At 46.4% G+C, this 12,595-nt stretch overlaps 1 protein-coding gene across 1 annotated transcript in view; it reads left to right on the top strand.

Annotated features, from left to right (window-relative positions):
* Positions 1-12,221, top strand: part of Ccnb2 (cyclin B2) — a 13,636-nt gene extending 1,415 nt beyond the window's left edge. Inside the window, exons 2-9 of the mRNA XM_021171870.2 lie at positions 1,226-1,354; positions 1,448-1,561; positions 6,263-6,433; positions 6,535-6,693; positions 8,848-9,084; positions 9,653-9,793; positions 10,522-10,632; positions 11,884-12,221. Of these exons, the coding sequence (XP_021027529.1) occupies positions 1,226-1,354; positions 1,448-1,561; positions 6,263-6,433; positions 6,535-6,693; positions 8,848-9,084; positions 9,653-9,793; positions 10,522-10,632; positions 11,884-11,994 (1,173 nt within the window). The 3' untranslated portion in view covers positions 11,995-12,221. The remainder of the gene's footprint in view (positions 1-1,225; positions 1,355-1,447; positions 1,562-6,262; positions 6,434-6,534; positions 6,694-8,847; positions 9,085-9,652; positions 9,794-10,521; positions 10,633-11,883) is intronic.
* The last annotated feature ends 374 nt before the right edge of the window (positions 12,222-12,595 follow it).

Raw genomic sequence — 12,595 nt, 5'->3', positions numbered from 1 at the left:
ACTGTAGCTGTCTGTCTTCGGACGCACCAGAAGAGGGCATCCGATCTCTTTACGGATGGTTGTGAGCCACCATGTGGTTGCTGGGATTTGAACTTCGGACCTTTGGAAGAGCAGTCGGGTGCTCTTACCCACTGAGCCATCTCACCAGCCCGCAAGCCTTGTTTCTTAACTGTATTCAAGATAAAGGCAATTAATTTCAAGTAACACTAATTTTTTTCTTTTTCATACAAGTCTGACACTCCCAATACTTGAGAGGTAAAATGATTTTCCCCATCGTATTGTCATTGGGAATATCCTATAGAAAGCTGTTCTGAAGGTCTTTCCTTGGAAGTGCTATTTCTTATTCTTTGGTTGGCATTATAACCCAAGCTGGTGTGAAGTCTGAAACATGGAGTTTTAAACAGCTGGGCTATCATTAACTATTGGTATCAAAGCTCTTTATCATTACAGCTATACTGTGTGAATGGAAGTTTCTAAGAGACTTAACCGACAGGGATCACTTAACAACAGACGCAGGTTACTTATAAGAAGTAATCATTTAGGTGGGAGGCTTCGGTGTCTCTTAAAAACTGCTTGAATATGCAAAACAATTTTATAAAATCAGTAAAAAGATTTTTGTTTTATTGGTAAGGCAATGGGTGTTTGCCTAATGGAGAGTGATATTTCAAATAGCGTTTTTAGATTTCTTAAAATGTACCTTTTCCCATAAAAAAAAATTAAATTTAAAGACAAAAACCAAAACCTAACTCTGCAAGTTTGAGGCCAGCCTGGTCTCCAGAGCGAGTTCGAGGCCAGCTTGGTCTCCAGAATGAATTCCAGGACAGCCAGGGCTACAGAGAAACCCTGTCTTGAAAAACAAAACAAATGAAGCTTTTATTTGAAGTGCATAAATAAATATCGTTCATGGGCCAGAAGAGTATGTCAGATCCCCTGGAATGGGAGCTACAGTGTGTAAGCTGCTATGTGGATACTGGGAATTGAACCCAGTCCACAGCACGACAAGCCAGGAGAAGCCAATGCTCTTAACTGCTGAGAGCCATCTCCAGTTCTACCTTCTCCTTTTAAAAAAATGTCAGCATATTCACCTTACCAGGGTAGTTCTGACTTTTGAGTATTTGACATTATGTAGGTTTTCATTTTTTCTGTATTTAATGGCTTTTTTTTTTTTGTTTGTTTGTTTGCTTGCTTGTTGTCGGTGTGGTCTTTTTGTGTGTTTTGTTTTAAGGTGTCCAGTGATTTGAAGAATATTGACACAGAAGTTATTCCTAAAGCCAAGAGCCATGTGACTATCCGGCGGGCAGTTTTAGAAGAAATTGGAAATAAAGTTAGAAGCAGACCCACTCAGGTGGCGAAGGTAACAAGGACAAGATGGCATGTTCGGAGGGCCACACTGTACAGGGGCTACGCTGGTCATCCTGCCCTGCTCACTGGTCATCTTCCTTTATAGAAACCTCAGAACACCAAAGTAGCAGCTCTGCCTACCAAAGTGACAAATGTCAACAAGCAGCCGAAACCCACAGCCTCTGTGAAACCAGTGCAGATGGAGGCGCTGGCTCCCAAGGTAGGAGGGCCTGACCTCACCGCATGCATTCAAAGCCTTTCCTTTTCATCTTATGTGTATGGGTAATTTGCCTGCATATATGTCTGGGCACCGTGTTTGAGACTGGTGCCCTATTGGGGGAAAAAAAGAAGGCGTCAGATGCCCTGTAACTGAAGTTACAGATGGTTGTAAGCTGACACATGGATGCTTCGGAACCAACCTGGATCCTCTGCAAGAGCAGCCAGTGCTCTTAACCACCGAGTCATCTCCCCAGTCCCCAACTTGGTGATGCCTCAATTCCACGTAAACGGTGGTCTCTAGGACTGAGTAGCTCAGCTGGAGTTAGAGTCCCGAGCTAAAGGACTTGGTGGCTTACCCGTTTCTCATAGGTTCAAGTGTCTACATGCTCTCATCCATAATTACTATGAGATAGATATTTCTGGGTGCCAAGATATAGTAATAAGCACCTCCCTCCCGCCATCTCTGTCCCTCCCTCCCTCCCTCCCTCCCTCCCTCCCTGTGTACACATTTGGAGGTCAAAAGGACAACATTCCAGAGTTGTTTTTCTCCTCTCCATGTGGGTCCCAGGGTTTAGGTGGTGGCAGCAAGTGTTTTTAGTCACTGAACCATCTCACAGGGCTGTTTTCCCCTCTCCCACACACACCTGTTCAGGCTGACCTCAAACTTAGAGCAGTCTCCTTGCCTCAGCCCTCCAAGTGCTGGTATTATAAGCATGTGTCACCATTATGCCTGGCCAATTACTATTACATATATGACAGAAATAATCTAAAATGGGAGTTCCATTCGATGTGTTTAATGAGATACTGTGTATCCATAAATATGAATTGAATTAGTACAGCATTTAAAGATGCCAAAATGTTTGGAACATTAAGTAACAAAATCAGATCATAGCACTAATATATACTGTATAAAGTCAGATTTGCTCTTCAACAGCTACATTTATATAAAATATTAATCACATTTTTATTTTTAAATGTTGACTTTCATTTAAAAATTTCAGGCTTGCTGGGCAGTGGTGGTGCACAACTTTAATCCCAGCACTTGGAAGGCAGAGTCAGGTAGATCTCTGAGTTTGATGGTCTACTGAGTGAGTTCCAGGACAGCCAGGGCTACACAGAGAAACCTTGTCTCAAAAAATATTCAGGCTCCTTAGGCAAGGAATGTAGCTCAATTAGTAGAGGGTTTGCCTAGCATACATGAAGTCCTATGTTCAGTGCCCAACACTGCATGAACCAGTCATGGTGGTACCGATCTGTAATCCTACCAGGAGTATCAAAGTTCAAGGTCATCCTTGGCTACGTAACAAGTTCAAGGCCAGCCCAGGATATGTGGCTCCCCCCCTTCCTAGACTATTACATAAAACTGAATCAAAGAAAAAAGGCATCTTTCTATCCATCAAGATGGGCAGTAGCTCAGCTGTAGAAACTGTGCTTAGCATGTAAGAGGCTGGGGCTTCATATATCCCCAACATTGAAAAGTAAGAGTGTTATATAAAAGAAGAAATAGAATTCTTCCTATGACCTCAGCGCTCCCCCGTCTCTGGTCTCCTCTACTCCATGGCTGACTGCTTTTTCTCTATATGTCGTCGTTTTCTTCTTCTTCCTCCTCTTCATCCTCCTCCTCCTCTTTTTTTTTTTTTTTTGGTTTTTCGAGACAGGGTTTCTCTGTATAGTCATGGCTGATCCTGGAATTCACTCTATAGACCAGGCTGGCCTTGAACTCAGAAATCCACCTGCCTCTGCCTCTGGAGTGCTGGGATTAAAGGTGTGCACCACCACCACTTCTAATTTTTTTTAAAAAAAGATTTGTTTGTTTTGTTTTATGTATATGAGTACACTGTTGCTCTCTTCAGACACACCAGAAGAGGGCATCAGATCCCATTACAGATGGTTGTGGGCCAACATGTGGTTGCTGGGAATTGAACTCAGGACCTCTGGTAGAGCAGTCGGTACTCTTATCTGCTAAGCCATCTCTCCAGCCCATGCTACTCTTACAGAGGACTTACAGAGGAGTTTGCTTCGTAGTACTCCTGTTGGGTGGCTCACATAACTTCAGCTTCCAGGAATTCAACTAGTGCCCTCTTGTGGCCTCTGTGGGCACCTGCACCAATGTGCAGAACAGTCATCTTTAAAGCCCCACCGGTATGTATGTACTGGATGCTGCGACTTTAGAGGTTACCAAGGATTAAGGTGCAATTAGTTACTTCAGCTTAGACACACTGATTTCAGAATCATTAGTAGCCCAGGGACCATCAAGTCTTCGGTGTAGGTAGAAGAGCCCCCACTCTGGCTGCAGTGCCCCCTTCCTGCCTAGTATTTGCAGTCTCTGTTGCCACTGTACAGACAGTTGCTGTAATTATGCACCCGTCAGTGGATCATAGGAGTTCTAGGAACTTCCCTAGAGAGCTGTCGACCCATATGTCCATGGAGGCGGATATTCCCAGAATCCTAGCTGTGCAAACCTTCTTGCTGTGTGGACAAGGCAGCTGCTTCTCAAATGGCTGAGACTTAATTCCGGCATTCACAGTAGTTATACATAGCATTTTGTAGGGGACCTAGTGGCTTTTTCCCCCCTGAGTTACAAAGCCTGGTAAACACTGAATAGTTTGAGGGAAGAAGGGCATTTGCTCTGCACTGGGCAAACAAGTAGGGCCCAGGCAGACCACGAAGCTAGGGGTCTGGTTGGGATTTCACTCCATCCATCGCATCACAGAAACAGCGTGTGGGAGCATAGATCCCAAAACTGAGAAGGCAGGGATAGAGGATCAGTTCAAGTTCAACCTGAGATAGATAAGACCCTGTCTTAAGAGAAAGAGAAAGAGATTGTGAGTGTGTGTGTGTGTGAGAGAGAGAGAGAGATGTCGAGAATGAGTGAGTGAGTGAGTGAGTGGGGGGTGGAGAAGGAGAGGGGTAGAGGGGCTAGCTAGCTACAAGTGAAAGAAAAATAAGTACAGTGCTCTCAGTTTTTTAAATAAAAGGAGTAAAATCTCCAGAAACAACCATAAAACATGAAACAGATAAGAGTACAAAGAGCTAAGCCTCCTTGTTGCTGCCTCTTGGTATCAAGGGCTGTATTCCTAACCCTAATCACAGTAAGTAAAGGCTTGAGCTGCCCCATGCTCAAGTGACCAAGTTCATCTGTGGGGAGTCAGGACAGTTCTTCCTGGAGCCTCACCCTGCAGCACTTTTCTACCCTAGGAATTGTGGATTGCTGAGCATGGTGGTCCAGCCAGGACAGCCTGGTGCTACACAGCAGACACTGTGAAGAGAAAGAACACTGAACTGTCAGCCTGAGCTCACTACCTGTACCTTCTGACACTGCTGTCTAGAGTTCAGCGACCCTACTCACCCCACCCTGCCCTCCACATCCTCAGCTTCTGATTGGACTTTTCAGTTGTCCCTGACAACCAATAGGCTTCCTCCTTAGTCTACTGTGAAGGTTTTAATCTGCATACTACCATCATCAAAAAAGAATTATTTTATTTTATTTATTTTTTTGAAATAGGTTTTCTCTGTGTAGCTGTCTAGAATTTGCTTGGTGGACCAGGTTGGTGTAGAACTCAGATCTACCTGCCTCTCCTCCCGAGTGCACCACTATGCCTGCCTTAAGATTGCTTTTAATAATTAATTTCTAAGGGCACATGTTGAGTTGCTAATCCTAACTATTGTGTTTAAGCTTTGTGTTTATGATATTTTTTAAAAATTATTTTTAGAGATTTATTTATTTATTTATTTTATGTATATGAGTGCACTGTAGCTGTCTTCAGACAGGACACAGCATCTCACTTATTCCAGTTCCCAGAGGATTGTAAGTTCTCAGTGAGTGGCAGGGATGCCTGCCTCACCCTGGTTGGTCTGCACCTTCCGTGGTATATCCCTTTAAGAGCATGTCTTGTCCAGCCTCCCCCCTCACTCTCCACCCCTCATTGTCTACCATAAGACTAGAAAGTATTAATCTTCAACTTAATTAAAATTGTGGTTTTGTTTTACTTTTTTGTTATTTCTGAGTCATGTTCTCACTCTAGCCCAGGTTAACCTAGGACTCTCCACCTTAGGCTGGACTCCAGCTCCTAGCTCTCCTTCCACCTCAGCCTCCTCAGTGCTGCGACTGCAGGCCTGAGTTAGCACACCCAGCTTTTAAACCTATGGATGGCATTAGCTGTGAGCCGGCTTTGTGTTTTATTCCCTTAATATGTATTCTGTATGATCTAGAAATCCTATTAGGATTTTGAAATGGGCCACTTATTCTTTTTCAAACAATGGTTTATTTATACTTCACTATGAAATATTTATTTGAGCTGTACAACTTTTGATTTGTTCGAGTTTTATAAATAACAACCCTGTCAGCTAAGTCTATAAAACACAGTGCCAGGTCTTTGCATCCTCCTGCTTTGTTCTCAGACTGGACTGCGCTCTTGTGCTTCCTGCTTGCCAGGGCCTTAATTCAGAAGGAAGTAGTGGAATACATACAGCATGATGGTAGGAGAGGTTGTAGCCAGGGAACTGCCAATTCCAGTGTTATAGTCATTGCTGAGTACCTACTGTGTGAGAGCTAATATAAGTGTGAACAGAGCTAGCTGACTAAATACACAGAAGCTTACCAGGACACACAAAAGCCATATGCCATGTAAACGCCATGCAGGGTGCCAGGAACAGGGTCTCCAGTGGGGCAGTGACTCATGTCTTCCACTTATTGGTGTAGGATCCTCCTCCTGCCCTCGAGGATGTCTCCATGAAGGAAGAGAGCCTCTGCCAAGCTTTCTCTGATGCTCTGCTCTGCAAGATTGAGGACATCGATAACGAGGACAGGGAGAACCCTCAGCTCTGCAGTGACTACGTGAAGGACATCTACCAGTATCTCAGGCAGCTTGAGGTAGGTGGGCCTTTCTGTTTGGGATGCACAAGCAATGTGGACTTTACAGGGATGTGCGGGGAAAGATGCCAACTTGTTAAACTTTTAAATTCTACCAACAGGTTTTACAGTCCATTAATCCACACTTCTTAGATGGAAGAGATATAAATGGACGTATGCGTGCCATCCTGGTGGACTGGCTGGTCCAAGTCCATTCCAAGTTTCGGCTTCTGCAGGAAACTCTATACATGTGCGTTGCCATCATGGACCGGTTCCTGCAGGTGAGTGCAGCTGCAGGGGCGAGGTACTGGCAGCCCTGTGAACATGGCCTTGATGCTTCTCTGTGGAAAGCTGAGGTGTCAGGCCTCTGATGTCACTGATCAACTCTGAACACTCGTGTTAGCCCAGGAGCAGAAGCTCTGCGACATACATGCGCAGGGTCCTTTCCTGAAGTTCTTGAGACCAGAATTTTTTTTTTAAATTTGATTTGATTTGCACATGGAAGTATCTTGAGGATAGACTTTGAGTCTAGTCCTGAGGTCATGCGTATATACCTTATACTACCAGCCTAAAGGTAGGCTAATGCACTAATTTTAGTATGCTTTGACTACAGCTTGCATATAAAGACAGGTATTGACTTTTTTTTTTTTTTTTTTGGTTTTTCGAGACAGGGTTTCTCTGTGTAGCCCTGGCTGTCCTGGAACTCACTTTGTAGACCAGGCTGGCCTGGAACTCAGAAATCCGCCTGCCTCTGCCTCCCGAGTGCTGGGATTAAAGGCGTGTGCCACCACGCCCGGCTTGACTTTTTTATACAGGGGTATCATGTCAACATTCAAAACACTTTGGATTTTGGAGCATTTTGGGTTTAGGGGTTTTGGTTTATGAATGAGTGTTCACTGGGTCCTGCACAGCTGCAGTCATTTATTATGGGAAGTATACCATTGCATGGCACAGAAGTGAGCCAGAGTTGCTGGTGTTATAGCCCTGCTGCCTACACCATTTTCAACATCTGACGTTCTTCAGTGTCAGCGTTCCCTTATCTTAGAATGAGCTGAGTGAGAGAATCTTGGCTACTACCCAGTGTGGCATCAAATCGCCATAGAGATGAAGGGGGGCACCTCTTCTAGAAACAGGGACCCGTGTGTGGGGCAGACTGAGAATCTAGGGGCCGGGAGGACGAACGTCTGGAGTGCTGCCTCTGAGCTGTTTCTCAGCAGTGAATGCACAAGCTGTGAGTGGGGACCAGAGGCTTCAGGTGCAGTCTTTTACTTCCCCGCTAGTGGCGGTGGAGCCCCACAGCTTTGAGCCTGTGAGGCAAGCAACCCTAACTCCGCCCCCAACCCTCTGATGCCGCGCAGCAAACAGTCAGGGCGTCATCTGCGTCAGCCCCCTTGCAGACTGGACTGATGTAAAAGTCAATGAAATAGGGTTAGGTCAAGTACAATATGGTGGCAGTTCTCACTTATATTAATGCCTGTGAGATACTTCCAGATACTTAACCAATAGGTTGTATGGTTCTCAGTGCACACACTGGGAAGGAAACTGAGTAATATTTTGTGTAGATTTCCAGTAATGAAAGCAGAAACAGGAAGAGCAAAGTCCCAGTTAAAGAGGACTTGAAACAACCCGTGCTTTCTTTGTGTACGTTTGGGGCACTGGTGTACCATAGCACACAGGCAGAGGTAAGACGACAGCGACTTCTGCTGTGTGTGTTTCAGGGACTAGCCTCGGGTCTTCAGGCTTAGCAGTAGGCACCATTAGCCACTGAGCTGCTCTCTGCTCCTCACCTCGTTGGAAGAAATGCCATTCGCTTGGTGCGTGTGCAGCACTGTGGAGGGAGGCCAGAGGCCAGCTTTTGAGAGTTCACTTGGTGCGTGTGCAGCACTGTGGAGGGAGGCCAGAGGCCAGCTTTTGAGAGTTGGTTCCCTTTCCACCGTGAGATCCCAGAGCTTGAGCTCAGGGCCAAGCCTGTGCTGCTGAGCTGGAAGTTTACAGCACATACTTAAACCCTGTAGTGCACCCCAACTCTGAAGCTCTGATGTGTGTTTTCTCTAACTGAGGAGGGTCTTCAAGGTAGGTGACGGGCTGCTCTTTAGTTCGCACTTTTGCAGTGATCTGTATACAGTGTATACCACACTGAGGACAGGGCAAGACCACTGTGGACACTTGGGACCATTACTTAAAGCTCTAGGGTCAGGTCATCTGTTGTATAAATGACCTTTTTAGGATTTGGGGGAGGACTCAATGACATAGTGTTGGAATCTTATCACTCTACCCAGCATGGTTACTGAATGACAGTGGCGTGCTCTGTGATGGCTCTTACGTCCACATTCAGGTCTCCTGTGTCCTGCAAGAGCCTGACTTCTTCACACTGTCCCCCCGGGCCTCAGTGGAATCCGAGTCAGTGGTGGCTGGATGTGTTTGTTTCTCGTTAGGCTCAGCTGGTCTGCCGGAAGAAACTGCAGCTGGTGGGGATCACAGCTCTGCTCCTGGCTTCCAAGTATGAGGAGATGTTTTCTCCAAATATCGAAGACTTTGTTTACATCACAGATAACGCTTACACCAGTTCCCAAATCCGAGAAATGGAGACTCTGATTTTGAAAGAGTTGAAATTTGAGTTGGGCCGACCTTTGCCACTTCACTTCTTAAGGCGAGCCTCAAAAGCCGGAGAGGTGAGTCCCACCATCTCTGTGGGAAGTTGACTGTGCTCAGTCTTAGCCCAAACTAGAAGCCAGTGGTTTGCAACCTGTGGGTTGCAACCCCTTTGGGGGTCAAACAACCCTTTCACAAGCGTTGCATATAGATATTGCATTAGATATCCTGCATATCAGATATTTACAATTCATAATAGTAGTGAAATTACAGTTATGAAGTAGCAAAAAAATACTGTTCTCGTTGGGGGTCAGCACACCGTGAGGAGCTGTAGTGAAGTGTCACAGTATTAGGAAGGTTGAGACCTGCTGCTCTAAGAGAAAGCTGCTTTAGAGAGCTTTTTTTTTTTTTGTTTTTCGAGACAGGGTTTCTCTGTGTAGCCCTGGCTGTCCTGGCACTCACTTTGTAGACCAGGCTGGCCTCGAACTCAGAAATCCGCCTGCCTCTGCCTCCCGAGTGCTGGGATTAAAGGCGTGCGCCACCACGCCCTGCTAGAGAGCTTTGATACTTAATTCACTGGGTTCTTGAGAGAGGTGGGAGTTAAGTGAGTCAAGTTCACAACCCTCACAGTGCTCTGCGTTCTCCTAGGTGGATGTTGAACAACACACTTTAGCCAAGTACCTGATGGAGCTGACGCTAGTCGACTATGACATGGTGCATTTCCATCCTTCTCAGGTGGCAGCCGCTGCCTCCTGCCTGTCTCAGAAGGTGCTGGGCCAAGGAAAATGGGTGAGTGGGAGAAGAAGGCTGCACTGGGAGCCCTTGTGATATGAACTCAGGTCCCTCTGCTTGCAAGGCTCATACTTTACTGAGCTATCCCCTCAGCCCACACAGCTACTTCTCTGAATTTTTCCATGTGTATGGCTGGACCCTATCTGTCTGTGAGGCAGGTTCCACTCTGAGAAGAGGGTTGATACTCGAGAGCGAGTGTGCATGTGTGCATGCATGTGTGTTTCCACACTGACTCATTTTCCAGCAAGGGGTGGGAGTATGCTTGTTGCTTGGCGTACCCTCCGGACCCATGCACACAGCTTTCAAACATGCATGAGCACTTGGTCTGCTAGAGCTGAGAGCCTCTTCCCACCCTGTGCTAGGCCTGTCTCGGGACAGAGCCATGCTGTATGTGCTGGGGAGATGGTTAGGAAGGACTGGGGTTTTACAAGGTAAGAATTTTACCATGGCTTTAAAAAAAATGTATTTGAGTGTATTGGAGGTTGAGCTCAGGCTCTCACACATGCTGGGCTTGTGCTCTGTCACAGCTGCATCTCCAGCTGTCTGTTATTACTTTGATCCAGGGTTTCTCTAAGATGCCCTGTTTGGCCTTGACCAGTCAGTCGCTGGGATGTAGGCCTGCACCAGCCCAGCTCCCTCACAGCTCTCATGGGAGATGTGGTATGTGCTCTCCAGAAGGGAAGGAAGCATTCCTTGGCTCTTCGTGTCTTCGGTTTGTGTTTTAGAATTTAAAGCAGCAGTATTACACAGGCTACATGGAGAGTGAAGTGCTGGAAGTCATGCAGCACATGGCCAAGAACGTTGTGAAAGTCAATGACAACCGTACCAAGTTCATCGTAAGTGCTGGGCTCCTGATCCCGGGAAAGCATTAGACTCTGGGCCGTGTGTGCACGTGTTGTTCTAGCAAGCATGGCTGTCAGAGCAGAGTCTCTAAGGAATGGGATGTACTCATTGGTTCACTGTGGCTACCTAAGGTCAGTGTGTGGTCAGCCAGCCCATGGATTCCCACACCCGCATCAGCATCTTGTGTAGGTCACACTCACTAGTTTGTATGTCACATACTCCATCAGCATCCTGATTGGGCACCTAGCAAGCCAGGAAGGCTTGGGTCTGGGTCTGGGGAGAGAGCCCCCTCTAGTGGCCTTAAATTCAGCAGCTCTTAAACTCAGCCTTTTTGAAAGGTTCATAGTGAACCAACATGGAGAAGGGAGAAAGAACTGTGGGGGAAATGGGAAGTGTTATTATGCCTGTGGGACATAACAATCAGAATACCCCTAAGGGTCCAGTGACAGAGGGCAGAGCACTTGTGACCTCCCTGCATGATCTGCCTGCTGACTCGTAGGTATGGTGTGACTGTGAACCGTGGAGGCACAGAAGCTGGGATTTGGAAAGCACTAGTGGCTGCACACTTTTAATGCCATTTTTAAAACACATATGATATAGGTGTTTTGCCTATCACATATCACATACATGCCAGGTGCCTGTAGAGGCCAGAAGAGTGTCTGATTCCATAGGACTGAAGTTATAGGTGATTGTAGGACACTGGATGCGGGCGCTGAGAATCCAACCCAAGTCCTCTGGAAGAGCCACCAGTGCTCTCCATCTCCCCAGACCCTCATTTCTAGTTTGTGGCTGCCCTTCCCAGTAGCACATATCAATGACAGAGACCCTTCACCCCTCTGAGAGCTCCTGTTCTTTAGACCTTGAAACTATATTTCCAGCAGTGGTGGCGCACACCTTTAATCCCAGCACTTAGGAGGCAGAGGCAGGTGGATTTCTGAGTTCGAGGCCAGCCTGGTCTACAGAGTGAGTTCCAAGGCGGCCAGGGCTATACAGAGAAACCCTGTCTCAAACCCCACCCCCCCACCCCCAACCTACCCCTCAAAAAAAGAAACTATATGAAACTATTTCCCCTACTGGCAATGTGACCAGCAGGGTTGGAGGAGACAGCTTGGTGCAGGGTGCTGTGAGGAAGAGACCCAGGATTGTGTGTCATCAGACTATCTGGAGATGGCAGTCACAGCCCTTACACTGTGGGGTAGACTAGGTATACTGGGAGCATACTTAACCCCAGCTGGCTTCTGCAGGCTGTCAAGAACAAGTATGCCAGCAGCAGACTCCTGAAGATCAGCACGATCCCTCAGCTGAACTCCAAAATCATCAAAGACCTGGCCTCCCCTCTGCTGGGCAGCCCCTAGGCACCGGACTTCCATCCTGCACTTCTCAGATCCTGTATATATTTTATTCTAGTTTACATCACAAACCTCTTCTCAGACTCATTTTCTAATTGTGTATTGATGAAAAATAAAGCTATTGATTTTCTTATACTATCCTGTGTATGTTTGTATACTCTACACTGAAGAAATGTAGAATGGCCTACAATAACTCTGCTCTGTATTGAAGGAAAGTAAAGCTATTGATCTACTTAAGGTCTCCTGTGTCTATTTGTGTAGTCTACACTGAAGAAACAGAGTGAGAAACCCATGCTTTGGCTTTTGAATGGGTATCAATGGCCAAACAGCTTCCCATCCAGATGAACCTTGGCTAGTGGTCCATGCGCTCCTTTATAAGGTCATAGGTGAGTGTCAGCATTCAAGACCAAGCCAACAGAAGAAATAAGCTGTTTTTACCAAAGCCTAACCCAAGATAGTCCCTGGCTAGATTTGGAGTGGACACCTGTATCCACAGTCAGCTGCTTGTGTGCCTGTAAATGGAGGGAGACATTCTCCCCACCCTACCCCAAAAACCCAAAACCTTAGAACTCTTTTTCTTTAGGCTTTGCTAACAAGAGGACTCTAA

The sequence above is a fragment of the Mus caroli genome, chromosome 9 (assembly GCF_900094665.2).
Source record: "Mus caroli chromosome 9, CAROLI_EIJ_v1.1, whole genome shotgun sequence".
NCBI lineage: Eukaryota > Metazoa > Chordata > Mammalia > Rodentia > Muridae > Mus > Mus caroli.
This window is presented reverse-complemented; position numbering and strand designations above follow the sequence as displayed.